This window comes from Zeugodacus cucurbitae, chromosome 6, assembly GCF_028554725.1.
Source record: "Zeugodacus cucurbitae isolate PBARC_wt_2022May chromosome 6, idZeuCucr1.2, whole genome shotgun sequence".
Lineage (NCBI taxonomy): Eukaryota > Metazoa > Arthropoda > Insecta > Diptera > Tephritidae > Zeugodacus > Zeugodacus cucurbitae.
In genome coordinates, this window is record NC_071671.1 from 13,590,817 (window position 1) to 13,618,775 (window position 27,959).

Sequence of the window (27,959 nt, forward strand, 5' to 3'; positions counted from 1 at the left end):
TCACATACACCCTTACCACAATATTATATATGTATGTATGTAATATAAAGAAAATAAAAATCAACGCTAAAACCAACTTTATTATGGCCGATTTTCCGTACAGGCGATCGACCGTTACGAGCAGCCCAGCTAGCGATCGATTTTTGAAGAGGCGTTCTGTGGAATTTCGGACGTCAGTCAAATACCAATCTGACGTCATTAGACATAATATTTTCGTATTTCGCTTTTTTTTTATTTTCTCACACACTGCTTAATATTTATTTTTCAAAATTTCTGCTCCCTGCATTATGTATTCGGTGTTTCTTTCTTTTTTTTTAATTTACTTTCGCGGTTGGAGAAAAGCGATCTGTTTTAGGTTTTTGAATTGTGCCAAAACATAAATATTGTAGGTAAGGCGGCTTAAGTGCGGGCGCAACCGAATAATAATGGGCCTAATCAATGAATCCGCAGCGAATTCGATTTCGATACGATTTTCGATTGAAAATGTTCATGCAATTATTGATTCTGTCGATAAACTGCTTTACCACAAAGTGAGAACGTAAATCAGTTTTATCGACCTTTATCGACAAATGCGACAAATTAGATAAAGTGTCTGTGGCTTTTGCTTTGTTCAAAAAAAATTAAAACTGACATTTAACTATTGAGAAAATTCTTCCATAAAAATATTTCATTCTCCTGAGGCCCTTTGAGAAAATTCATTCGCTATTTCGAGGGGCAACTTTATATCGTTTTTATACATCTTTAATTTATTTTTGTTTGTCTGTTTTTGTCTCTCGTCTTTAAAATACCTATTCAAAACATAATTTAGTCCGTCATCAGTAATTATTTATATAAAAACTTCCAAATGTTTTATTTCTTCTACATTTCCGCAACTCAGTCACTAGCGGATAGATTTCGACCAAAATTTTCGATTTTGCGGATTTAATGATTTCTTAATTAGCGACATCTATTAGCCGCGGAATGTATTTTTGCGAGTCGGTAAGTGAGTTCAATGTGAATTTTATTTTCGATACGGTTTCAATGATTCCGACGTAAAATTTTTCGATCGAAACGAATTCAATGATTACGTCCAATATATTTCTTAAGAATTATATTCGAATTTTCGATATTGTTTTGGTGTATTAAAAGTAATTGAGTAAAAGTTTGACAAGCAAAATAAATTAGTTCGAGATCTTATGAACGAAATAACGGTAAAATGTTTACTTAGAATTACTTTCGAACTGTGACAGTTTTACTATGTTACGCCTTCTTAATATTTGTTGATGATTTAGGATTTAGCAGATCTTATTTTACAAAAGTTATCATTCTCGGCCTTATACTCTCGTAGGTTAAAATCGTTCGTCATTATCAACACGAGTTCGAAACCATGATTTCTGCGTATAACTGTGGCATTCTCCGAAAATCATAATCTGGGCATTTTTTTCATTTTATTTTGGTTTTAACATTTAACAACAAAAATCAATTTGAAATATTTTAATTTGTATTGTTGTTGTTGTATCGAAAAAAAACCATATGACATTTTGTGAATGTTTTACCGCGGGTATAAAAAATTATTTATATATACCTATCTACATATGTATATGTGTTTGTGAAAGGAAAGCATTGTAGATAAGTGTGGGAAATCATTAGGCGGGGCAAAGGCCGTCGGCGCCGCATAATATATAATATGTAACGTATGCATATTGACAAATGTACAGACCAGTTGACATACATACATATGAACAAATATACACATTCCCACATATTTAAACTTTGTTATTGTGTGTTTTAATACTTTTTTTATGTGCCGTCTCTTAGAATGTCAAGGCATCAGGCGGATTTAACATGATTCCTTAGAAATTATGGAGGCGATGGGAGAAAACAAATATATATGTACATATATGTAGATGAATGTTAACGGGAGCTACAGTAGGTATTCGTGAAATTTTATTTTATTTTAGATTATGATTTTATATTTCTTTATAAGATTTTTTAATTTTTTATAAGAGTTTAGTGTCAATCCAAGTCCAAGTCAATCCGAAGTTACACGTATAATTGTAACGACGCGTCCGAGCATTTGAAAGTAGTAGGCCGGACTTGAACCTTGTTTTTCTCAAAATTATGTTTTTAAAGTCGATGACCAAGATTTCTCGAAATGGCTGCACTGATTAGTCTTAAAGTTTTAAACAAGCTTCCGAACTACATTTTATAGCACTTAAGGGGTTATATACAGTTAGACGGCCGAAAAAAAGTGAATTTTCCAGAATTTTTTCTGAGAAAACTTTTTAATTTATTGATCCAAAAATTTATACACATATTATGGTATCTTTTAACTGTATTTTAAGACTTAGTACTAGTAAAAATATTTATTTGAAAAAGAGCTACAGCTGATCTCCAGGAGCTCCTCTCAAAAAAGACGCTTTGCGGTGACCACTTTATTTCGGAACTGGATCATCCGAAATTAAAAAACCAAACAGATTTCGTTAAAATAATGTTAAATCTAGTAATTAATCGAAGGAATAAGCAAAATAAAATTTTTTGACAAAATGGCGGTTTCTCAAAAAAAAAAAAATCGATTTTTCACCGAAATTTCGGCCTTAAATTGTTTATAAAAAAAAATATTTATCGGAGAGAAAAAATCTACGATTAATTACTAAAAAATATATTTAAGAAGGTCGTGTTAAAATTTGAGACTAATCGGTCTAGCCGTTTTCGAGTAATGTTGGTCACCGACTTTGAAAACACCATTTTGAGAAAAACGCGTTTAAAGTTTGGACCTTGTGCTTCCAAGCATTCTGAAACGCCTTTTCAAATTTTTCATTTGCTTGTAACTTTGAAAATATTCACCGGAACGATATGAAATTTTCTGTGTATATTCTTAAATATATGTATATTAAGAAAATGAAATAAAACCCCTTAATCGAATCCGATAAAAATTATTATTTTTTATACACAATTTAATGGCAAAATATCGATTTGTTTTTGAGAAGCCATCAATTTGTAAAAAAAAATTTTACGTATTCCTTTGATTAATCATAAGATTATACATTACTTTGACGAAATCCGGTTGATTTTTTCATTTCAGACGAACCACTTCAGAGATATAGTGGCCACCGCAAAAGGCCGTTTTGGGAGGGGTTCCTGAAAATTTGGATATTTCCATGATCTAATCTGAATTACCTATTTTGTGAACTTCTTCAAATATTTTGATATCCTCTGTTGAATTCAATAATTACGTCATTTAGCGTTCTTATCTTCTCTTATAATAATAATTATAGCGTTTTAATGGCAAATCAAAACAAGAAAAAACGTTTACTTCGGCTGTACCGAAGCTAACATACCCTTCACAGGTGCATTTCTTTTAGTAACTATGTGTTTAAGCAAATCTAAAGACGTAAGAAAAAGTAAGTAAAAAAAAGAAAACATTTTACTAATTCTTTTTAGCCGGGTTGTTTGCTAGAAATATTAAGGTTATATAGTTAACCGATCTGAACAATTTCTTCGGAGATTACCTTAAGCAGTAATCCATGTCAAATTTCGTGAAGATACCACGTCAAATGCGAAAATTTTCCATACAAGCCATTGATTCCGATCGTTCAGTTTGTATGGCAGCTTTATGCTATGTGAACCGATCTGAACAATTTTTTCGGAGATTAAATTATTTCTATGACCAATAACTTACACCAAATTTCGTGAAGATATGTAGTAAAATGCGGAAAGATTCCATACAAGCCCTTGATTCCGATCGTTCAGTTTGTATGGCAGCTATATGCTATAGTGAAAATAACATCTGCAAAATTTCAAAACGATATCTTAAAAACTGAAGGACTAGTTCGTATATATACAGACAGACGGACGGACGGGCAGACAGACAGACGGACATGGCTAAATCGACTCAGTTCAACATACTGATCATTTATATACATACTTTATAGGGCCTCCGACGCTTCCTTATGGGTGTTACAAACTTCGTGGCAAACTTAATATATCCAGTTCAGGGTATAAAAATATGAACAATGTAAGACTACACTTTGACCTTTCTCTAGATGACAACCGAATTACAGACCGTTCATATGTATGTATGTATATTCGCTGCAAAACTCAGTTCAACAAATTTAGTTAATTAACTGTATTAGGTTTATATGTTGTATTATAGCAAAAAGCGTAGATTTGAAAACCATATTATCAATTCACTGAACTACTGAAAAATTTATAAACAAATGTATACAAATTCTGAGTTTTTTTATTTGAGGTTTTCATACATCTTTGTGGCTTGAAGTTTAGGCATGTATAATTATATTTTTTGCTAATCACCGGAATTCTATACACATAAATGTGTACAATGTACAGAAATATTTAAGTGTGATAAGAATAGCGGTTAAATTGTAAGGCACTTGCCAAGCACGAGCCAAAAGAATATGTTTTATATAAAGTTTCGTGGTTTTTGAAACTTTCAGATACTAAAATACAAAAACTCCAAGAATGTTTAGTTAAAAAAACTCATCAGCCAGTCAGTCACACAAATTAAGTGAATATATGCCAAACAACTAGAAAATATGTATTTATAAGTATGAGATTATTATGAAATAATATAAAATGTTGAAACAACAACAAAAAAAGTTAAATATAATTTATATTGTCGAGGCATACAGTAAACATTGAATTTTGCAAGCAAACACATTGCATTAGTGACCAAGTACGTACTTATGTTCATATGTATGTATGGAGTTAATAATATTTTTGTCGCATTATCGATTCCGAGAATTTTTCTTATCAAAAAGCTTGTACGCACAACTGTTTGCACATTAATATAATATATATTTGTACATACATCTGTATATGTATGTATGCAAAAGAGCTGATAACACCTATTTGTTTTTAGTTGTTGGTTTGTTTATTTTTTTTTTTATAATTTTATTGTTTTTGGATGTTCCTCTAGATAACAGTATACGCAAAAACAATTTACCTTTTAATATGTATATATGTACATACTTAATTACACTTAAATATATAGCTATGTGTAAATATGTTCGTAGAACAAATATAATAAACTTATAATAGTGAAAGTGCTGTCTTGCGCTAATTGCAGTGAATCGTAGATATGGTATCATTAAGTGACATGCTAGAGATTACTGGCGCCAAATGCAAAATAATTATATGTAGGTATTGCCTGCTAGTGGCAAAAATAAATAATTTATCATTTAATTAAATACATTTTAAATATTTTTAAGCTTATAACAGGCACAAAATAACAACGAAAGAAATTTGTGGTTTACACTCTTTTACTTATATTTACATAGTTATTTATTTATTGCACTAAATTACTTTAGTTTATTTTTTTTTAATTTTAAACTCAATTTCATATTTACATACAACAAATATTTTTCACTAACAACAACAATTAATTAGAATGTGCCTACCAACATTTGCTTATTTATTTTTATTTTATTTTTTTAAGAAAGTACAAAAAAAAAACGCAAACTTAAACTCTTCGAAACAAATTTACCATAATTTATAATGCAATAAGTGTTTTTGGTTTGGTAAAGTTATACAGAGAAAACGATAAAAATTGGCGCAGCTGCCTTTGATATAGTGAAACTTCCTACACAGTACTTACAAACATGTACGTATGTATGTACACATTGTGTTAAATAAAATAAAAAAATTAAAGTTAAATAAGAATTAACAAAGGAATAATATACATACACGCATATATACATATAATTACGAAGAATGCCACAGCCCTAACTCGTTTGATGAAATCTCGAATTAAGCATGATGTTCTATATTATTTTTATAAAAGTATGACGACAAAGAAATCGTTTCTTTTTCAAAATCCCATAAAGTTTGCTTTTTTCACTGCATTTGTATGCCTGTAGTATGTCGGGCGTGAGGAAATATGCGCAAAGTTTGCATAAATACTGGAGAAGGAAAATTTGCAACGATAAGAAATAAAAATTAGGAAGCGATAAGCATTGTAATGCTTATCAGATTGAGAAAGCGGCTATACAGAAGAGGGTAGATAAAATATCGTTGGTAAAAAAACATAACTGAGCGCACACCTTATCGTTGTCTGTCATTTCCTGTTGCTTTGTTGAATGACGTTGTAAATTACGAAGTATATAAAGCACTAATTCAATTTTAAGACAACTTTGTGAGTTATATGAGGACAAAGAATGTATGTAGACCACCACAAGTCATTAAGGACACTGTGTGCATACTTAGTTACAAATTTGAAATAGTTTAAATACACTAAAATAGAATCTTACTATTGCCGTTACTGTTGTTGATATTTTAGTGGGTGTTTAATAGGTACGGCCATTATTGTCAATGGCAAAAGATATGCATTATTAGCGTATCACAAACTGCCTGTCACCAAAATAGATACAATTAAAATTATTAATAATTTCGTAATTGTATGTATTTTTAATTACTTACCGCAATGTTTTCACCGACGTCAGCTGCAAAATTGCAAAACTTATTTGCCGTAATTGCGGATTTTCCAAAATCTAATTTGCCGTTTGCTAGCTTTTAAGTTTATCAGCACTGTATGTTGCTTTCACAATTCGCAAATTTATCTGCTTTTCTGCAATATCGTTTGTGCGTTTTATATTCGTTTGCTTTTTTATCTTTTCTTTATGCACAATCTATTCAAACTTTATTATTAATTAACTCTCATATTCCACTTCAATAGTACGATAAACTTTATAACATTCGATTTGTGCGAAATGTACGTTTATTTCGCGAACCGAAATAATATTTCACCAATTGGAAATTAAAGTAAAAAACATTTTATTTTTCCCTCTTTTGCTATGCGTCTGTCATTAGGCAGACAGAGAACGTTTACGTGCTGCGATCATATGACGTTTTTAGTCTCCAAACATTAGCGTGTAGACTTGCGATCGACGGTGAATTGCAATAGGAAAATAATATATCGAATGGGAATGATAATTAGCGAAATGGATTTTAATATTATTGTTTAAGTAAAAATTATTTTATTTATAGTTATTATATTATTTAGAATTTTATTTCACTCAAAAGTATTTTCACAATTTCTCCATTGCACCGTCTATTGTTAACAGGCTTTCGCACAGCTGTTTTATATTGACATTTCTAATTGTAGTGCTCCAAAAAACAAAAACCAAAGTGTTTAAGATTGTTGAGAAATGGAGGAAAGTAATCATGAAAACGAAATACTTCCTGCATTATCTTTTAGCCAGAAGTTAACCAACGCGAATTTACAAACACCTGAACCAACCGAAATCTCATGTCTCCAGTGCAGTCGTGTTTACCAGTTTCCGGCAGACAAAGATGATTACCTCGCACACCTGTTTTTGGAGCACCGATTGGTTATAGCCGATGTGGAGGATATACCATTATTGGAAGAATATTTGAAATTTTGGCTTAAAGAATTCACAGGTTAGTTTTATTTTTACATATTTAAGAAATTTAAATTTGTAATGAAACTGAAAATTTTGTAGGCCAGGAATTGGAGGAATACTGCACCACAATGCTACTAGATCAATTGCCCGATGGCACACCTGCGAAAAATGAAAGATATTATTTACTGAGTGATATACTACCAAAAGATTACGAACTGCGTCATAATCTACAGAAAGATCACTTGGAACGTGCACTCGCTCAGCATCAGTTCGAATTAACAGATCGTAGTTTTACAAAGGAATGTCTCTATTGTCGTGATATTATTACTGGTTTGCGTTCCGATTTTCTGGAACACTTATTCAATAAACACTTCTTACAATTAGGTAAACCCGAAAATCTGGTTTATATAGATGAGCTGCTGGCGAAAGTGCAAAAGAATCTTGAAAATTTGGTGTGTCTCTACTGTGCGAAGGTTTTCAAAGATCGCTCCACTTTGAAAGAGCACATGCGTAAAAAAGCGCATAAACGTATTAATCCTAATAATCGTGATTATGATCGTTTCTTTCTGCTAAACTATCGCAATAAGAAACCACACAATAAACCAACAGTTGTGAAAAAGAAAACCGAGCGCAGACGGAAAGTACAAGAAGAAACAGTAGCAGAAGTGCGCTCACCCGAATTGGCGACCTCGCCAGAAGCTGATTTTGAGCAACGTTTTCCTGTGCGTAGCCAGAGTGACGCAAGTGATTCAGACTGGTCTGATTGGGATGAAGATATGGGAAAGATGTCGCCCTTCAATTGTCTGTATTGTAAACACAAAGAAGACAAATTCGAAGCACTCAAGAAACATATGCTAGCCACACATATCGTAGACTTTGACGCCGCGCTAAAAGGGCTGAATTTTTATGAGAAAATTAAAGTTGTCAACTATGTGCGACGGCAAATATGTCTCATGCGTTGTGTTAGCTGCAATTTACGTTGTGAAGATGAGGTACGTTTTGTGATAATGTTAATTAATTAAATGGTTTTAAAATATCTGCATCATTTTAGGAACAATTACTACAGCATATGGAAACAGAGAAACATTTTGGTTGTGGCACTAAAAAGCAATGGGATAAACCCGAATATTTCTTCCCCACTTACGAAGATGACAGTCTTTTATGTGTACTTGATGATAGTCCCAATGATGATATGGATGATGGAGTGGTGCGTATTATTTCTGAAGACACCGTTGCGCAGATAAATAAAGATGCTGAACGGCTGTCTTTAGAGAACTTTCAATACGCGTAATGTAGCATAATTTTTATAGTAACTCACACATTTTAAATGAGATTCAAAATCAAAAAAGTGGTTATTTGTATACAACAAAAGTTTTTTGTTTTATTGATATCCTTAGAGTTATTATTCCTATGGCTAATTGCAGTTTAAAGCAAGTGTTTGTTTGTTTAAAGTATGGTATACGCTTATATAGCCGTGCCACGTTCCAAATTCTGTTTGATCTCTGCCGTATGTTCACCGTAGAAACGATGCAGTTTCTTGTTGAATTTAGAGTTGCGCTCATTAATGAAATCGACATCGGCATCGTCATTGTAAGTACGTCTGCGTGAATATTTCTTTCTACGTTCTATTTGTTGTTCCAGATCTTTTGCCATGTTGTCGATTGACGATTTTTTATCCTTCACCAAACCTTGTAAAATGGTATTGGGACCACCATAAAACGCTTCACCTAACTCCTCCTTCTGTTGTTCATATTTGGCCATATCGCGTGGCGGTAGATTCTTTACCAGACGATTGTATTGACGTGCTGTTTGCGCCTCAAATGTGGAAAAGCCTAAATCGGGATTCTGTTTGCGTTTCTTCTTTTCAATACGTTCAGCATCAACGGCTGATACAGACAATAACTTTAAGCGGTCATAATCCTTTCCTTCTTGGGTGGCTTCCTCACGTGCCTTTTCATCTGCTATCAGCCATTCTGCTTGACGTCTACGCGCCTCCCAGTTGTTAGGCAACTTCTTGCGTGCGTCCTCAGCAATCACTTCGTGATTATTTTGTGTACGTGCCTCCTGTCGCTGTTTGTGCAATTCCCGCAAACGCGCTTTACGCTCAGACAATTTCTCGGCTGCCGTTTTCGTTTTCTCCTGAACTTTCTCGGTTTCCATCTTTGTTGAGTTGTTAAATATTTTATATTTGTGTATTTTACTAGAATGTCGTCGTTCGCTCCTTTATATTGCTGAGATAAAGAACTATTGAGCTGAGTGTTGAATTTGCTCTATATTTATATGCAGTTTGTTGCAATAATTTAATCACGTCTTCACAATTTTTTCTTCAGTTTTACGTGCGTAGTTTATTTACTACCTGCTTCTTTTCAAAGTGCCATTCACAATGAGCTGTCATGTTAAGTGTTGATAAACAATGAAATATGTAGAATAGTTTGTAAAACAGTTTATGTAAAATTATTAAAATATTTCACAGAAAATAATCTCTGTGAATTAAGCAGAAAATTGTAAAATAAATAATAATAATTTTTATTATAATTTAATTTAAATTTCTTTGTATATTAAAGCAAATAATACCGTGAACAGTATGTTGTCCATATGATTTCTACCATTGTGAATGTATAGAAATGAAAACTGTCAAACGCCGATAAATTGTAGGAAATTATAAATCCATAAAGAAAATATAAGATTTAAAAATTTGAAATTGTTTATTGCATTTATTCATTTCAAAAATGCAAAAATCTAGTGGAAAAGAAACCTATCTTATCACAAATACACTCAACTGTTTGCCATTTATGTTGGATGGTCATTCAGTGTTGATAGATTTACGAAACGAGACATCTGTAGCCGGTCGCATTAACGCCACTGGAACTGATGGTTATATGAACATCCACTTAATAGATGCTGTATTTATAGATAGATACGGTCTTCAATACCCCTTCGAACAGTTTATGGTGCGTCCACGTCTGATACGTCAAATACATTTACCAGCGCATTTAGACGCTGAGAGCGCTATTCGTAATTGGTTGGATCACGGCCGAAAACCAGTCAGGGAAGCACCACAACAACGGAAGGGGAAAATGACATTTAAAGAAAAACGCGCGAAGCAAAGGCACATAGAAGTGTTGAATGAAATATCTAAAAAACAATAATGTAGTAAATTGGTATTTTGTCATCAATATATTTGATTTTTTATAATTTTATTTTTTAATACAAAAAACTTTATTTGTATTTATATGTATATTGACAATAAGTACTGCGTATAAACCAAGCGTTGAAATTAAGAGAAAATGAAAATTGAATAATGTTTTAATTCAAATAAATATTTGTGTATGAAATTACACAGCAAAAACTCAAGGCGAATCCACACAAGATTCAAGTAAAGAAAATATATGTATGTGATTATGTATTATTTGTGATGTGAAGTGCCTAAATAAGTCCCATAAGGAAGTAGGCCACTGGCAGTATTAATGCGGCCTTGGCATTGGAGAGACCAAAAGCAAATATAGCTAGCTTCCATATGCCATAATAGAAAGCCAATTGCAGGGCAACGTGTAACGCCAGCAGACTGTAAATAGAAAAATATATAATTTTTTCACATTATTTCAATAATTCGGTGTAAATGCTTACATCTTATCCTTCTTTCTGGCAGCCGACAATGTTTTCGGTGATTCTTTGCTCAGATACTGACGCACGCCCATAATAGTGTTGAGGAAGTAGTCATCCCAAGCTAAATCGCCAATATCAATGAAGAATGTTTCCCGATCACGTGGATCCAATTGCTTCGAAAGCGCTAACGTATGTTTGCTATCATAATGCCATTCAGTGAAAATAAATTTCTCCAATGTATTCAACGAGTTCCAGACGCTCTTATGTAGGCGTATGAGACTGTGTGTTTGTGGAAAATATAATTTAAATGAGGTATTAAAAATATATGTATGTGAACGCATAATTTAACATACATGGGTCTACCACCGCTCAGTTTGGTGACCAAGTCCAAGAAGAAACCGGGTATAAAGTGAAACAGTATAGCGCCTAAACGGAAGAGGAACAAACTCTTGACCAGTTTTAGATGTGGATACCTGAAAATAGAGCAATAATTTGGTTTGTAAGCATGTGTTAATACAAGCTATTGTACACTTATTACCAAACAGCAGACACTAGCGGATATTCGTGAAGGAATGCATTGATCTTATTGATTAAAAACTCAAAACGGAATGGCTTGTATGTGCTGGAAGTGAGATGGAAAATTTGCAGCTCTGCTGGTTTGCCGGCGTTTTTGGTTCTGAAAAGAGGTGGAAAATAGATGATTAATATGGATTAATAAATTTCAAATACTATTTGATAAAGATATTAATTCAGTTAAGTATTTATATTATTCTGTAACATAATATGTTAATTTCTTTTTTTTTCTAGCTTGCTTCAAAAAGTAATTGTGGCGGGAAACAAGGATGATAGTTAACCCACGGATTTATAACCGTTGTGGGCACCGAAGGCGTAATCCCCTCCATACCTTAATCTGCCTGCTCTTGCATTATCGGATATTTTCATGTGTGAATAAATCCGGCCAAATAGAGCGGCTTCGTGATAGTTACTTCAGTTTTTTTAACAATAGCATTTCAAGCACTTTCGCTGGGTTTCGAACATGCGCTTGTATTACAAAGACGAATGCTTAAACACAACACCTGAACAAGTTGAACCAAAACAGCGTTCTTTAGTTTGATGTTAATAGCGAGTGTCTACACATTAGTGTAAATTCACCACTCTTCATACTAGTATTTTACTAAGTATATTTTTATGTAGCCTGCTTTTAGGCGCAAATGTGGTATAGAAGTTGTGTTTGTATTGCAAAAGACAGTGAAGCAAATGTTAATTGTTTTCAAATATGAAAAAATGGAGTGATTTTAATTTACCAAAAAAAAAAAATAGAAAAAAAGTACAAAATAAATATAAAAAATACTATTTTTTCTTTTAAATATAAAAAAAAATATAAACAATATTTAAAAAAAATTACAAAAAAAAAAATATTAAAAAAATTATTAAAAATTATTTTAAAAGATATTAAAAAAATTAATAAAAAAATTGAAGAAATTAAGTATAATTATAATAATATAAAAAAATAATAATAAATATAATTAAAGAAAAATATTAAAAAAATTAAATTAAATTTTTAAGCAAATATAAAAAAAGATATAAAAAAAGGTAAAAGTATAAGTATTAAAAAAATATATATTTTAACAAAAATTATAAAAAAAAATTATTTCAAAAAAAATATTATTAAAAATAATTTTAAAAGATATTAAAACCAAAAAATTAAAAAAAATTTAAGAAATGAATTATAATTATAATAATATAAAATATAAAAAAATAATAATAAATATAATAAAAAAAAATATTAAAAATATAAAATATTAAACAAATATAAAAATTTATATATAAAAAAATGTTAAAAGTATAAGTATTAAAAAAAATATTTAAAAAAATCTTTCAACAATTATTTTAAAAAATATGATTAAAATAATATTAAAATAAAAAAATTAATCAAAAAATATTTTAAAAAATAAATAGTAAAAAAAAAATTTTTTTAAATATCAAAAAAACTAAAATAAACTATTTAAAACATTTTCATCCTTCAAATTTGCAATTATATTTAGGAAAAATATTACAGTTTATTATCATTTGTAGGTAAAATTAATATACCAAAGTTTGCGTAAAACTGTAAATTAATACTTATGCACACATAAGCTTACATACATCGTTCACATTTATGTTTATAGCAATTTTCGTACGCAAAACTACAACTGCAAATAGTTGCGTGACCACTTTGTACTGTAAGCATGTACGTATGTATACATTACACAACTTGAGTGCCGGCTTTAATAGTCAATGACTTTGCTCTTCTAGAATTGTTTATACATACTAGTTTTGGGTAAACATACGAATGAATACTAACTTGAGCGCATTTACATAGTAACCGGTTGTGATAATTGCATTCACCACCACATCCACGGGTATGTAGTCCATGATAATGGTTGGATCTAAAGGTAAACGACGCAAAATGCCGCGAGAAGCGCCCATAAAGAAACCTTGTGGACCATTCTTCGAGATTGTCCAACCGGGTGTGGGCTGCTTCCAGGCGGCGGTGACTGCGGGGGAGGAATTAAATAAAAAATTAGTTAATTACTGTTATATATGTATGCAAGAAATATATAAATTTCATTTATTTTTAGCTTACTCATGCTTGGTCGCACAATGCCGCATGGAAAACGTGAGGCCACATTGGCCACTTCGTGTTCGGCCAAGTGTTTGGTGAACGTGTACGTGTTGGGATGATCTTTCAGTAACCTATTGATAACGGGTTTATATGGAATTAATTATGTTTAACAACAACAAAACTCATAATTAAAAAATTGACTTACTTGGGCTCTAACTCCTTGAGCGCCTCATCGCTTAGCGTTTCAGCCAAATGTATCACCTTTTCGGGATCATCTGGAGCGGGATATAATTTTTCCTCCACTTCAGTGATGTAGGAGTTCACATAAGCGCTGGAGACATGTACGAGAGCCTAAAGAAAATACAAATAATAATATTTATTAAGAAAAAATAATTTAAAAAGTCATTTATGCATGCATGTATGTATCGAGTAACACTCTCTAATCATAAGCATTAATTAACGCTCATCTTCAGCAGACACTTAATACTCAATAACTCACCTCCAATTTCGTTAACTGCTTACACAACTCTACCACACGTCGTGTGCCTAATAAATTAATATTTGTGGTCTCTTTGAGCGATTGAAAGAAATCCAATGTGGCAGCAGAGTGAAAGACCACATGCACATTATCGATCAACACCTGACGTTCCGTTTCGGAGATGCCCAAATGCTCTTGACCCACATCACCTTCAATGGGTACAATCTTATCGAAGCGTTTCTCATCGATTTTCAATTCCTTGAACTTGTCGAATACGGAATTCTTGCGTATGTCTTCCAAGCGTTGTGCCACCGTCTTGCCCTTTTTGGGACGCATCAGCAGGTAGATGGTGCCGATTTCGGGTATATCGCGCAATAGCTTTTCGACAATCGTGACGCCCACAAAGCCAGTGGCGCCGGTAATGAAGACATTTTTGCCGGTGTAAAATGCTTTGATGGGTGAAGCGAGATTACTGCAATAAAATGGAAGTGTGTGAGTAACATAATGCGAAGTTGTTAGGTTGGGAAATAATTGAAAAAAAAAATTAGAAGAAGATAAGAAGCTTTTAAGCTTTAATTTTGCATTTTTGAAGACTATTGTAGAATGTAAGAAAGTGCAGTTTTTATAATTCCCACACATTTTTGGATAATAATAATTTTCATTGAAGCTCAATACAACTTTCATTAAAGCTCAAGAAGCTGCTTTTAAAGCTTTTGAGTGGTAATTTCTAAAGTATATTAAATTTAATTGAAGAACTGAAGACGGAAGACATTTGTTCCATTAAATTGTACAACACTCGGCTAGATATTGGACTTATTAACAAGTAAGGAAAGGCTAAGTTCGGGTGCAATTGAACATTTTATACTGTCGCAATTTATTGAAGAAATTTACCCATAAATTCGGCATAAAGTCTAATAGAATAATGAAATTCGTCATATACTCGTATAGATATGAGGGCTGAGATAATTCCTGAACCGATTTCATTCATTTTCACCAGCAAGGTACACTCACTTAATTTTGCTAAGATATCTCACATATTAACCAATACATATATGCGGAATAAAGCCCACCGTATTTTTGAAAAACCTATAACATATATGGGAGCTAGGAGATGATATTTTTGAAAAACGGCCTAGGGCCTTGAAAATTTATAGTCCGTTTTCGAAAATTTTTTCGCAAGTGAAGCCAGAGATGATAAGCACTATTTGTGTAAAGTTTCATTCCGCTATCTTCATTGGTTCCTTATGTACTATATATTATAAAGTGAAGGAATAAGATAAAATTCAAAAATGAGTTATAAGGGATGTAATCGTGGTTGTGAACCAATTTCGTTTATTTTTCACACGTGTCATCAGGGTGTCAAGAAAATATTATATACCGAATTTCATTGAAATCTCTCTAGTAGTTCCTGAGATATGGTTTTTGACCCATCAGTGGGCGATGCCACGCCCATTTCCCATTTTGTAAAAAAATCTGAGTACAGCTCCCCTCTGCCATTTCTTATGTAAAATTTGGTGTTTCTGACGTTTTTCGTTAGTTAGTTAGTTAACACACTTTTAGTCATTTTCAACCTAACCTTTGTATGAGAGGTGGGCGTGGTTATTATCAGATTTCAACTATTTTCATGGTGTGTTTCAGTGGTCCGATTTTGTCTATTTTCGAAAGCAAACCTCTCACGGTCCCAAGGAACATGTGTTCCAAGTTTCATTAAGATATCTCAATTTGTACTCAAGTTATCCGTTATCCGGACGGACGGACGGACGGATTTTGACACGCCTCGTCACGCTGAACATTTCGATAAATATAACCCTAAATCTAACTCGTTTAGTTTTATGACTTACAAACAACCGTTATGTGAACAAAACTATAATACTCTCTTAGCAACTTTTGTTGCTAGAGTATAAAAATTAGAAAATGATAAGCAGATTGTAGGCTTTAATTTAGCATTTTTGAAGTATGTTGAGGCATGTAAGAAAGCTTTCATTAGAGCTCAAGAAGCTTTTAAAGCTTTTGAGTGGTGAGTTCTCAAGTATATTAAATTTAACTGAAGAACTAAAGTTCAACTGGAAATTTTGACATTAGTTCCATTATACTGTACAACATTCGGCTGGATATTGGATCCAACTAAATCTTTCCGGGAGATTAAGTCATATGCAAAAAACCTTTATTTTCAAATTTTCGAAGTTGGCATTTGATGTTCGAAAATAGAGTTATTAAAAAGCATTTTTATACATTACTGGATGGAGTTAGTAAAAAAAAACGATCGATAGATCAAGTTTATATGACAGTTGCTATACGGAGTCAAAGTTGGATGTTCGAAAAAAATATAAAAACTTGATATTTCGAAAAATACTGAATCAATTTTGAAAATTTGGCTGAAACGAATGAAACAATGCTTCGTAAATAATGAAATTATTTGATCTTAATATGAATTTAGGATGCCGACAGCACAGTAAGCTACATGGAACTTAGAATGAAATGAAGAGGTGCCTTAAAAGTGAAATTGAGTCAATAAATCTTTATACCAGCAACACGCACACCAACGTAAGTACATATGCACATATAGTCATAAACATTAAATTTGCTTACGTAAAAGCGATTTGGATGCGCCTGATAGAGCTCAATTATTTTGCTATAATTTTCAGTGACGTGCCTACTTACATACATACATATATATATAACTATACATACATATATAGTAGTAATTATATACAAATGTAATCAATGTAATGTAACACTTATTGAGAACGTGAAAACGATATTCATCTAACTTTTAAATGTTACGAGCTGCGCTTACATTACATTAATAATTAGCTAAAAAATCTTCCAAAAATTTTCCGCTTTTGAAATTGTGTAAATATGGTTTCTTAGCGAGTTTCTAAAGCGTTCAAAAAATGTGTTTCGAGTGAAAGTTAACGCATGCGCAGCTATTAACTGGCTATCTGTTATATCATATACAATTTACAAATATTTATTTATGCACAAAATGTATTCACACACATACACATACAACAAATTTACATATTTGATGCCACAAGCAGCTTGGCTACTGCGGCTTTTATGTGCTTAGACCTTTTTTATGCTTTTCAACTCTGCCTTTTAGCTATGCAGTTATTTGCTTATCTATGAACATACTCACACATACATAAATATGCATTTGTATTCGCCGCCTTTGCCTTTTTTAAATTTAATTTTTTTCCTTATTGTATAATTTAGCCTTTTTTATGCCACTTGGACTTAGATTGAAGTTCAAATGCCGATCTCGTCAATTTTGTGTGTCTGTTAAAACAGGTTTTTGTTTATAATACATCAACAACAAATTGTTGGTTAACAATTTGTGATTACATAGTAGTTATAATCTTGTTGTTATTGTTGTAAAAAAAATTGAATATATTGTTGCTTTGATTATATCAGTCATAAAAATAGGCGCTTAATAGGATGTCGTGGCTATAGATAAAAAATAGAAATCAGGCTAATACGCGTTGAGCTATATTTAAAGTTTTTATTGCGTTTCAAATTTCGAAAATTGCTTAATTAGATAGAGATTAGAGAGTTAAGCTAAAAAATTTAGAGGTTAAGTCATGAGAGCATCAGTTACTAAGTGGGGTACTAATGGTAAGTCTAGTATTGGGTTGACAAATATCTGTGATTGGCGACGAAAAATGGATCATATACGACAATATCAAACGAAAAATGTCGTGGTCGAAAGCCGGAGAATCGTCCCAAACAGTGGCCAAGCCGGGATTTTATACATATTACTGCTATCTCGTTTCGTTCAAACCATTTTGTGTTTTCGATGAAACTACTTACATATGCCCTACTACTTACTATGCTTTTAGTAGTAGTCGGAACTGCGATAGGGTTGGGCATTTACAGAGGGAGTGGAAGATTACTTTTTATTCTCATCTAGTTCGGAGCCGCGTAGACATTACCTATTGTATTTGGTTGTATGTTTCCATCTGCTCTCAGGTAATTGTTCAAATTGTGTATTGAGCTCCCTCTTGATCGTACCTAGCATACATGGTATTAACTCTGACTCGGAATCATCTGCGGAATCGGAAATGAGGTAAATACTTATTCTTTGCCTAGTGCATACAGATACATAAAAAAATGTTTACTAAGGGCAGAACCCAAATCGTTTATGACATCCAAACTTTTATTTTATAAATTTTGACTTTTATTTTCGTAAATGATGGGTTTAGACCATAAGCAAACCAAACTTAAAAGTCTATGATCTTTTCATGACAATGGGATCTACATTAGCGGAACGGACGAAATATGTGCTTCAAATCTTCAATAATTTTTAAATTTTTTTCAATTACAACAACTTCGGATTGGAAGGATTGGAAGTCTACGTTTTTCTGTTCCGAAAAAGTCATCCGATCAAAGCTCTCCGAGGGTTTTAAATAATAAAAAAATGTATGCTAACGTTGCTAATGGCAAATCATTTTGGAGATCGAATTTCAGTGTTAGATTTCTATTCTTGTTAAACTCTGCTTTTTGGAAACAATTTTTTACGATTAACCTAAATGCGGCGATAATGAATTTTAAAATCAGTAAATCCTATGGACTGAATAGGCAATTGAAAAGTAAAATCCTCTCTCGACGAACACAAATCAAACTCTACAAGTCGCTTATCATCCTCGTCCTGCTTTATGATGCAGAAGCGTGGACGATGACAACATTCGATGAGACGACTCTTGGAGTTTTCGAGAGAAAGGTTTTGCGGATTTATGGTCTCTTAAACATTGGCAACGGCGAATACCGCAGGCGATAGAACGATGAGCTGTATGTGTTATTGACGACACACGCTGGCTAGGTCATGTTGTTCGAATGAACAAAAGTGCTTCAGCTCTGAAAGTGTTCGATGCAGTACCCGTTGGTGGAAGCCGAGGAAAAGGGAGACCTCCACTCCGATGGAACGACCAGGTGGAGAAGGACCTGGCTTCGCTTGGTATAACCAATTGGCGCCAAACTGCCAAAAGGAGATAGGCGTGGCCCGCTGTTGTGGACTCGGCTATAACCGCGTAAGCGGTGTCTACGCCAGTCAAGAAGAAGAAGAAATCGTCCTCTGAACATTGGCAACGGTGAATACCGCAGACGATGGAACGATGAGCTGTTCGATTTATACGACGACATTGACATAGTTCAGCGAATGAAGAGACAGCGGCTACGCTGGCTGGGGCATGTTGTTCGAATGGTCGAAATTACTCAAACTCTGAAAGTGTTCGATGCAGTACCCGCTGGAGGAAACCGCGGAAGAGGACGACCTCCACTCCGTTGGAAAGACCAATTGGAAAGTGACCTGGCAGCACTTGAGATTTCCACATGGTGCCAAATTGCAAAACGTAGATATAAATGGCGCGCTCAAGTGGATTCGCCTATAATCGCGTAAGTGGTTCCTATGTCAAATATATATATATATATAACGTTGACGTCTAGCTTTTGGGCGATCTCTTTGGCCTTCGCCTGTATACTGGTCAAGATATGGGAATATTTTGGCTTCTCGTCTTGCACAATCATAAGAAACAAATTTCATACAGTTTTTTCCTATCTGATTTCACAAACGATCTTTTTATATCAACATAGTCCCCAGACAACCATTTCATTCGAATATTTTATTTATTTTTTACAATGAGTGCAGCTTGCAGTAAACTTTTCGTTGACTTTTTTTTTACTTTTGTCTGCCTATGAGGAGTTCACGTCCCCCCAACAGAGGTTTTGGTTGAATTTGTTATGAAAAATAATCTCTTAGTCCGTTGAGATGAGGTTCGAATTCGCTCAGTAGAGGTTTCTTGTGTATTATTATAGTTAATAATTGTCTGAGTCCGCCGAAGCGAGAGTCATTTGTTCTAAAAGTTGCACTTATAATGTCCGCTCAAGGGAGGTGTCCGTTAGGACACGTTTCTCGTATGCATTTTTTATCAACCTAATTTTTTTCTGGACCTTTGAAACCATGTTACATAAGAATACCTGTTTCTTGCAGTGTAATAAATCGATTTATTGTTTTACGATGCTCCAATGCCTGCCGAACTTATGTCTATTGCGTGAGGTTGTTAAGTAATATAGCAAATGCAACAAATAAATATATCCGCACCAATGAACGATTTCAAACATACATATATAATTATATATAGTTTGCAAAAATTTTTATTAAAAACAACTTCCTTATACACAAATTGCGTGCTTGCCAAATTTCCAAACACTGCGCGCATCATTGGCTCTGCTACCAAGTCAAGCAAAGCAAAGCGCATGCGCAATCGCAATCGCGAAGCCACCAGTGAAAGCAGAAAGTCATCACCAACCAACCGCCAATGCTTCGAGCAGAAATTATTAGCAAACTGACAAGTAACTAAAGGCGAGAGTCAAACGGTAGCAATAACAACAACCACACTCGCACACATGCAGATTCAATCCCAAATGTAAACATGAGCAACACAGGCAGTTGGCTGATCGTTGGGAGCGATCGTGCGCTCATGCATGCAGTTGCGACCAACGATGAAACTGATATTCGTGCGGAAGACACTATCTCGCGCTTGTTGTAAGAAGAGTAGCTCGAAGCAGAGTGCTGTACATTTAGTCGATAAGCAGATAGGACAGTGCTGTAGGTGGTACATAACGGTTGTTTGGCTAGGTTTTCATCTATTTCATCTCTTTTACAACAACAACAATTGCATGATGTTACACTTGCCCGACTAACGGAGCGCTGTATTAATTAGTGGCTTTCGTGTGGTGTAATCTAATTAGTGTGGAAATATATTTTTATATACTCGTATATAATCTACGCTTATTATTTTTTGGGTTTCCATTGTTAGTTTTTAGTAGGAGGATGTCATTCATTAAAAAGCCATATGCGATACTCTTATGTTTTTACAAGTGATAGAAATACATTATACCAATATAGTGTATGTGCATGCCTTTATTTAATAGCTTTTCTTGTAGCTTGTAATTAATTATGACTTACTTTGGCATAATTACAAAAAATAGTCACCGCAATGCAACGGAGTATGAATTTAGAGATTACAGCGTGAATTATAATATAATGGAAAATGTTTCAAGTCTCACTACTAGCCGGCTACTCGATTAACCATCAGCTGTTATACATTTTTGATTTTGCTGTTCATGAGAAGTTGGTAAGTTTAATCAGCTGATTGCTATTTTATCAATAAACACAGCCAAATTTATAGCGTGGACAACAATCCCCAGAGTTGTGTTCAATTTTCAACTCAATTTCTAATCGATTAAAAATTAATGTAGAAAACTGAGATTTTTATTTTGTGTAGTAAATCGATCTTAATCAGCGTTTTAATAGAGCAGAGGCCGGTTTATTGATTAATTAGCTCCTGTATGAAAAGGCTATTAGATTAGATTTCTTAATTGAGTAACATTAAATTCGAATTTATCAGCGAAACTTCCGAACCTGTTACCTTTATTTATTACAATTATCTGCTGCTGGTGAAGCGAACAGAGAACTAGGTATAGGCTGGAGATAGAATAGCAAACATTTATACCATTTTATTGATATCCCACATAGATAAATGTTGTAGTAAATTCTACTTGATAATTTTGTTGTTGCTTTGGATAGAAAATTGAAAAATTTTATCAAGAGCAGAAGGTGCAGGGAAGTAGTGAATTTGAGAGGGTTATTGAAGTGATCACTGTCACGAGACGGTTTTATTTTATAACGTTTTTCCGTCTGTCATTGCTACGTCTTACTTGAGGAAACCTTGAGACAACTTGATGAAACTTGTCAAGCATGTTCTCTGGCACTCCTGCATTAATTTTCATCAGTTCATTACACATACAGTTGAACTTCCATAACTCAAACGTCTATAACTCGAAGTTCTCCATCACTTGAACTCTTGAATTGGCAACAGCAGACAAATTTCATACAAATTATCTTCAGTAACTCGGATTATGGTGATTTGAATTAGGGAAGTTCTACTCTATATTACAGATCAATACGTGGTGTGTTCAAAAAATAACAGGAATTATAAAATTTTAAATTTCACGTCTTTGGAGTGTCCAATTGTGAACATTTTTTTAATATGTTGATATAAATGCCTATTAATTGCGATAACTGTATTCATTGGCGATTTTCGTTTTTTAAAAGCTCACACTTCTTTGCTTGTTCGTGAATTTTAGAGGAAAAACAGTACTGTAACGATGCCTCAGCCTCAATATTCGCCAGACCTGATTCCGTATGACTTTTTCCTATTTCCAAAAAGAGAACCTTAAAGAGCCAACGTTTTACAAGCATACGAGAAATCAATGAAAGAGACAAAGGATTTCCAAAAGTCGAGTTGGAGAAGTGGAAGCAATGGCATAAGTGCATAATATCGAATGGGGACTATTTTGAGGGTGACAACACCAATCAGGCAAATGAATAAATATATATATATTTTTTTTTAATTAATATTCAGTTAAAGCCAGTCTTATCATTAAAAAAAAATATATTAACTAGATTTAATAAGTGGTTCTGGTAAGGAGTCATTTTAAAGTAATAGAGAATGAGAGAAGAGTTTAAATAGTGTACGAACTGAAAATAGTATAGACCAATTATTCATTATTTTTTTTTTTTAAGTACCATTGACAGTAAACTGTATAAGTTTAGGAAAGATTCGGAGTATTTTCGCTTACAGCTAACATGAAAATTTATCTTGTCTTCAATTTTTTTCGGGCATTTCGTCGCAATATTTGCATTACAAAACTTTTTCTACAATATGGTCGAGCTTTATGCCTTACTGAACAAAAAACATCATTAATTTCATATAAAAATCGTATACATATTCATCGAGAGATTTAAAGCGCAGTAATAAATCAGCATATCTTACAAATTTTGTATTCCACTCTCGCCCGCTAAAATTGCAATCTACACGGTCATGAGATATAATTTTTTTAATTGAGCAGCCACTTGAGCAAGTCTATAAAAACCAAGCGCTTATCTGCATACCTGTTCCACTTAACTCTCGCTACGACCTTTGCTAATCAACAAATTAAATTTTGATTTGAGAATAATATTATTTTAATATGAGTCAAAATAAGATAAGATTGGAATGTTTATATGAAAAATACTTTTTTTCCTAATTGGTTAAAGGGGAAAAGTCTACAAAGCTACTGAATAACGTGTTTATTAAAAAAGCACGCATATATTTAATAGAATAGGTAATTATAAAAGTTATTATTTCAGTAAGATCATAAAATTAGATTTTCTATTGCTTCACTAAACAGGAACTAAATACCTTAATGGGTCTGTAAACATAGAAATATACTTCAACTCGGAGGCAAATAAAAATGTGACTTAATGTCAGGTGTTTAGAGTGCTTCGAAAATTACACACGCGCTTATAAATTATAAATGAGTATGCATGTAATAAAAAATACGTAATAATAAGCTAATAACCTGGAGTTAAAAACATGTCACTTGATTGCTAGCTTACTATTATTAGCAGAATTTCAATAGACATTTTTAAAATTATTTAAATTATTTGGAGAATTCTTTAGATTAAATTCCTAAGAGTATTTGAGGCAAAATAGCAGTAGCCATACGGTCCCTTCAGAGAGCAGTGTATTTACACCGACAGCAGAGCGTAAATACTGGGCTTGGAATCGATGACAGTACGCTCTAAACTGATGAGGGAGTGTCTAACATCGGACTTGTGTGGGTGCCCTGTCAACGCGGAATCGCTTGAAACTGCAGAGCGGACCAGCTTGAAAAACAGGGTACCCAGCAACATTGACGTCGGATTGGAAGCATGTGAGTAGTTCACTTGCACTAGAGCACTGGACGCACTGACTTCGAGTGAGCTGGCCAAACGCTGGACAACAACCAGCATCTGTGCCGTTGCGAGGTCTTTCTGACGCTGACTGTAGCTTAGGAAGGCTCATCTCGCCGGAATTATTGATGTGCTAACAGGCCGTAATCCATTAGGTACACATGCGGTGAGGTTAGGGATCAAGCCAAACGCTAGTTGTTAATCCGGTACTGTTCAGAACTTTTTACGTTTCAGATTTTGTATTTTGACCGCCTGAGCACTAAAGTGAAGTCTGTTTTACGATTCATTATCTATCTATCTATATACATACGTATATAAAAATGAAACCCATTTTCCGTTGTCACGACATAGCATGAAAACTGCTGGACCGATTTCACTAATTCTTCTTTGTGTGTATTCCAGGGGGATTGAGGATGGTTCTTATGGAGAGAAAAATTGCCTGAAAAAGTCTAAAATTCACATTTTCTTAACCTCCCACACAAACAATTTGTATTCTATGGATATAAAAACGAATTGCTGTTCGTTCGTTATAGCGAAATTTCTCCAGATATTCAAGTTGGTATTTTGGGAAGTAAATCGCTTATTTATACATACAAGTGTTTTTGCAACAAGATCAAACTGCGATTGTAGAAGAAGTTGCTAGATATTGGAATTGGTAAGGTCACAAATGACACTTCGTTGGATTAATAACATTTCAAACAGATTTCTGTCTCTTTCCGGACATAAAACAACAATATAATACCCATAATTGGCTGAGTGAACGATCAATATTGGTCGCAAAAAACAAAGATGTCGTCGATGTCAATGCGACAATTTAGAATTTCGTTACAGGAGAGCTGACACGGATACAATGTACAACGTACAACGTGACGTAGCCAACTATCCCAAAGGATTTTTATAACCATTGGAATTGCCTGGATTGCATTTTATTTACATTTAAAAGTAGCATCAGTTGTAATCATGCTGTATAACATAAATCAACCTCGACTTTGTAATGAACTTTGAATCGTCATCGAAGCCAAAATTGGTTGTATATCTTAACCACAAAACGTCCGGTCTGCTAGTATTCAATATATAACCTTTCCGGAAAATGGAAAAATCAACGTTGTTTGTTGTTTTATAGTGTAATTTTCAAGTTATTTATGAAAATATAGAGAAAAAGTTTGCGTTACCATATGGTAATCGTGGGTTGATTCGGGTTAAAGCTGCTCGGAGGAAAGGGAATCACTCAAGCACTTCCTCCTTCAATGCCCGGCATTCGCCAGAATGGGTTAAAATACCTCGGTAGGAGCACTTTCGGCGAAGTCAGTGAAGTGACTGGTGATCGACTTTTGTAATAAAGTCTAAGCTAGTTTGTCGAAGCTGTCTAAGTGAGACTCTATGTAGTTGCGGAGTTCTACCCCTTGACCTAACCTAAACCAGAGGCCAAACACATGCTCAGCAAGTGCCAATTTAGTACAGATTTTGAAGAATTTTGAGCTCGTTAGTCTCCCATTTTTATACTCTCACAACAAAGTTGCTAAGAGAGTATAATTGTTTTGTTCACATAACGGTTGTTTATAACACCTAAAACTAAACGAGCTAGATATAGAGATATATATTCCAAAGTGATCAGGAACAGTTTAAAAATGGAGGAAATCGGGTTATACCTACCTGCCTACCTCCCATACAAGGGTTATGTTGAAAACTACTAAAAATGCTACAATTCAGGAAGGAAAAACACCAGAAACATAACATTTCATGACAAAGATGACACACAAGGATTGCACCTAAATTTTTTTACAGAATTTGAAATGGACATGGATCCGCCCACTTATGGGTTAAAAACCATACTCGACTAATTTCAACAAAATTCGGTTCGAACCATTTTCTTGGGCGAAATCGATATACAGCCACGTTTACTTCCCAAATACCACAATTTTGAAGTCCAACTGTACCACTGAAGATATCGGAACAAAACTTTGCACAAATACTGTATTTCTAATGTAGCATAGCCAGTATAAAAATCACCGAAATCTGACTATAACTTTTCAGGGCCCCAGTAATATGACATGATGACCTCACAGCCTTTATCTAATTTATTATCGAAAAAATCGATACAACTCTCAGATATTCAAAGGAGATGTGTTTCTTCTAATTGTTTTCCATATACATACCTCCTGTACTGATTTTCAAACATTCGGGGGACTTTATACCGCATATATCGGTTAATATGTGAGATATCTTAGCAAAATTAAGTGACCGTATAATCTAGGATATACTTGGTTGTGAAAATAAGTGAAATTGGTGCAGGAATTACCTCAGCCCCCATATACTATATATGATGATTTTCGTTATTCTATTGGACTTTATGCCAAATATATGGATCACATTGTGTGTTATCTTAATAAAATTTCATCAATAAATTGCGAGAGTATAAAATAGTATCGGTTGCACCCGAACTTAGCCTTATTGTTATCTCTCAAAATTGTTTCCGAATCATGCACAAGCGGTATAATAGTGTGTATGTCTGCGTGTAAGAGAAAGGGTCAATTTGCCGGTTAATAATACACATAGATCATAAAATCTAGTTCGCCAAGATAATTGCAAGGTTTTTATTGCAATTATTTAATTATAAAAAATTTATATATGTATGCATATTTATATTTATATATACATATATACATTTGTATGTGCATATAATAAATCACCAATTCAATATACTTTAATTAATTTTTATTGCAATATGGGACGCTACAGCTGTGTGGTAATGCTTTTTTAACACACAATATTGCATTTGCAACCGTAGCGAACGGTTGTTGCCAGTTTCTGACTGACCTTGATGTACGATGAACTGCAACGCTTCTACATACATACATACAAACAGACAACCTAGAAGGCCATGCAGTCGAGAACATGTTGCAAGCTGTTTTTGGAAAATTACTGCATGTACTTAATTAACGAAAAGATTCAGAAGAGCAGAATTGGTAAATAAGTAGATATGAATAAGAATAACGTCAGATGTTGAAATTACAACAACAAAGCAATATTACTAAAAACAAATTAAGTGGACAATTAAATTATTTAACGCCTACAAGCGCGCTAATAAACAAGCGTTGAAATGTATAAGTATGTATGTATAATATATTTACATACTCAGTAGAGAGATAAGTGTATAATAAGAAGTGCCCAACCCAAACAATAAAAACAAACTCCAACAACAACAATAACAATAAGAATAAATGAAACAAAATTGTTATAATTTCTAAAACTTACTCGGCCATGTTCGTGCTGCTGTCGCTGCTTGATCTACAAAATATGCGTTGTTGTTATTGTTTTTGTTGTTCAGCTGTTGTTGCTGTTACGCTCTTTTAACTTCACTAATCTCAATTTACTACGGTATTAAAACATGTGAGACTTTCACGTCCCGCAACAAGCAAAACCTAAAAAAGCAAAATCCAAGTAAATAAGTACACACAAACACATATATATCAACATATATGTATGTATGTATTTAAGAGTGTCTTTCTCTAAGCTCGTCAAAAGAAGATTTCTACACGCGTATTCTGTTTTAGTACAAACACACGTACACGACTATAATAAGACTGTTTCACTGTTAACCGCGTTTTTTGTTTATTCACACTTGTTTTATTTGTGTGACTGCTGTTGTTGTTGTTGTTGTTGTTGTGCTGCTACAATTGCCGCAGTATCATGTGTGAATCAATTCGGCAAATATTTCAGTACGATGCGCCACACAATAATACAACCGGTGTATAGCAGGCAACAACAACATAAGCAGCAAAAACAACAACAAAAAAAGAAAGCAACAATTCAACAAATAAAAAATTAGTTCGTGAAAAAACCTCAAAATGTATTTATGACTTTTACGTCAAACTCTTTTTCGATTGCATTTCGTCTCATTTGTTGTTGTTGGTTATAATGAAGCCTGTGTATTTTTATACGCGCTGCTACTGCAGTATTTTCTTTATTCTACCTTTTTTTCTGAACAACACTGCGGCAATATAAATAAGGCCGTATATGAAATTCTTGCGTTGATCCGAAGTGAAGATACCTAATCAGCGCACAAAAAACACAACCGACGCGTTTCGCGGCCAAAGTTGAACTGAATCGGCGCAAATGGTTGCAACGAAGTTT

At 33.6% G+C, this 27,959-nt stretch overlaps 5 protein-coding genes and 1 long non-coding RNA gene across 9 annotated transcripts in view; 3 read left to right on the forward strand and 3 right to left on the reverse strand.

Moving 5' to 3' along the window:
* LOC105215112 (histone-lysine N-methyltransferase, H3 lysine-79 specific) overlaps positions 1-6,822 on the reverse strand; it is a 44,594-nt gene extending 37,772 nt beyond the window's left edge. The window contains exon 1 of one of the 2 annotated variants that reach the window (XM_054235021.1): positions 6,418-6,822. The gene's annotated coding sequence lies outside the window, so the exon portion shown is untranslated. The remainder of the gene's footprint in view (positions 1-6,417) is intronic. The other variant, XM_011188881.3, reaches the window with a different exon arrangement.
* A 241-nt stretch (positions 6,823-7,063) lies between these two features.
* On the forward strand, positions 7,064-8,732 carry LOC105215110 (zinc finger protein 277). The gene is made up of 3 exons (XM_011188878.3): positions 7,064-7,398; positions 7,461-8,353; positions 8,413-8,732. The coding sequence occupies exons 1-3, from the start codon at positions 7,146-7,148 to the stop codon at positions 8,650-8,652; spliced, it is 1,386 nt and encodes a 461-aa protein (XP_011187180.1). The 5' UTR covers positions 7,064-7,145; the 3' UTR covers positions 8,653-8,732.
* Positions 8,714-9,746, reverse strand: LOC105215111 (pre-mRNA-splicing factor Syf2). The gene has a single exon (XM_011188879.3). The coding sequence runs from the start codon at positions 9,519-9,521 to the stop codon at positions 8,826-8,828; it is 696 nt and encodes a 231-aa protein (XP_011187181.1). The 5' UTR covers positions 9,522-9,746; the 3' UTR covers positions 8,714-8,825.
* A 239-nt stretch (positions 9,747-9,985) lies between these two features.
* On the forward strand, positions 9,986-10,761 carry LOC105215107 (U7 snRNA-associated Sm-like protein LSm10). The gene has a single exon (XM_011188875.3). The coding sequence runs from the start codon at positions 10,091-10,093 to the stop codon at positions 10,508-10,510; it is 420 nt and encodes a 139-aa protein (XP_011187177.1). The 5' UTR covers positions 9,986-10,090; the 3' UTR covers positions 10,511-10,761.
* On the reverse strand, positions 10,638-27,956 carry LOC105215108 (putative fatty acyl-CoA reductase CG8306). 2 transcript variants are annotated; one of them, XM_011188876.3, is made up of 10 exons: positions 27,799-27,956; positions 27,081-27,247; positions 14,072-14,522; positions 13,778-13,923; positions 13,594-13,703; positions 13,312-13,504; positions 11,506-11,643; positions 11,321-11,440; positions 10,989-11,246; positions 10,638-10,926 (listed from the first exon to the last, which is right to left on the reverse strand). In XM_011188876.3, exons 2-10 carry the CDS (start codon positions 27,086-27,088, stop codon positions 10,788-10,790), a joined length of 1,563 nt encoding a protein of 520 aa, XP_011187178.1. In that variant the 5' UTR covers positions 27,089-27,247; positions 27,799-27,956; the 3' UTR covers positions 10,638-10,787. The 2 variants fall into 2 exon arrangements, with proteins under 2 accessions (XP_011187178.1, XP_054090997.1); XM_054235022.1 differs by having other exon boundaries at positions 27,687-27,911.
* On the forward strand, positions 12,985-14,251 carry LOC128922850 (uncharacterized). 2 transcript variants are annotated; one of them, XR_008472044.1, is made up of 3 exons: positions 12,985-13,197; positions 13,263-13,990; positions 14,046-14,251. It is a non-coding gene; the product is annotated as an uncharacterized LOC128922850 (long non-coding RNA). The 2 variants fall into 2 exon arrangements; XR_008472043.1 differs by having other exon boundaries at positions 14,049-14,251.
* Positions 27,957-27,959: the final 3 nt, after the last annotated feature.

Excerpts from the sequence above, each read along its gene's own strand:
- LOC105215110 (XM_011188878.3), top strand. The coding sequence starts at position 7,146 with ATGGAGGAAAGTAATCATGAAAACGAAATACTTCCTGCATTATCTTTT. Across the intron at positions 7,399-7,460 it reads TTGGCTTAAAGAATTCACAG|GCCAGGAATTGGAGGAATAC; the intron begins GTTAGTTTTATT and ends AAAATTTTGTAG. Across the intron at positions 8,354-8,412 it reads ATTTACGTTGTGAAGATGAG|GAACAATTACTACAGCATAT; the intron begins GTACGTTTTGTG and ends GCATCATTTTAG.
- LOC105215108 (XM_011188876.3), bottom strand. Across the intron at positions 13,924-14,071 it reads AGCAGTTAACGAAATTGGAG|GCTCTCGTACATGTCTCCAG; the intron begins GTGAGTTATTGA and ends TATTTTCTTTAG. Across the intron at positions 13,505-13,593 it reads CATTGTGCGACCAAGCATGA|TCACCGCCGCCTGGAAGCAG; the intron begins GTAAGCTAAAAA and ends CCTCCCCCGCAG.
- LOC105215111 (XM_011188879.3), bottom strand. The coding sequence starts at position 9,521 with ATGGAAACCGAGAAAGTTCAGGAGAAAACGAAAACGGCAGCCGAGAAA.
- LOC105215107 (XM_011188875.3), top strand. The coding sequence starts at position 10,091 with ATGCAAAAATCTAGTGGAAAAGAAACCTATCTTATCACAAATACACTC.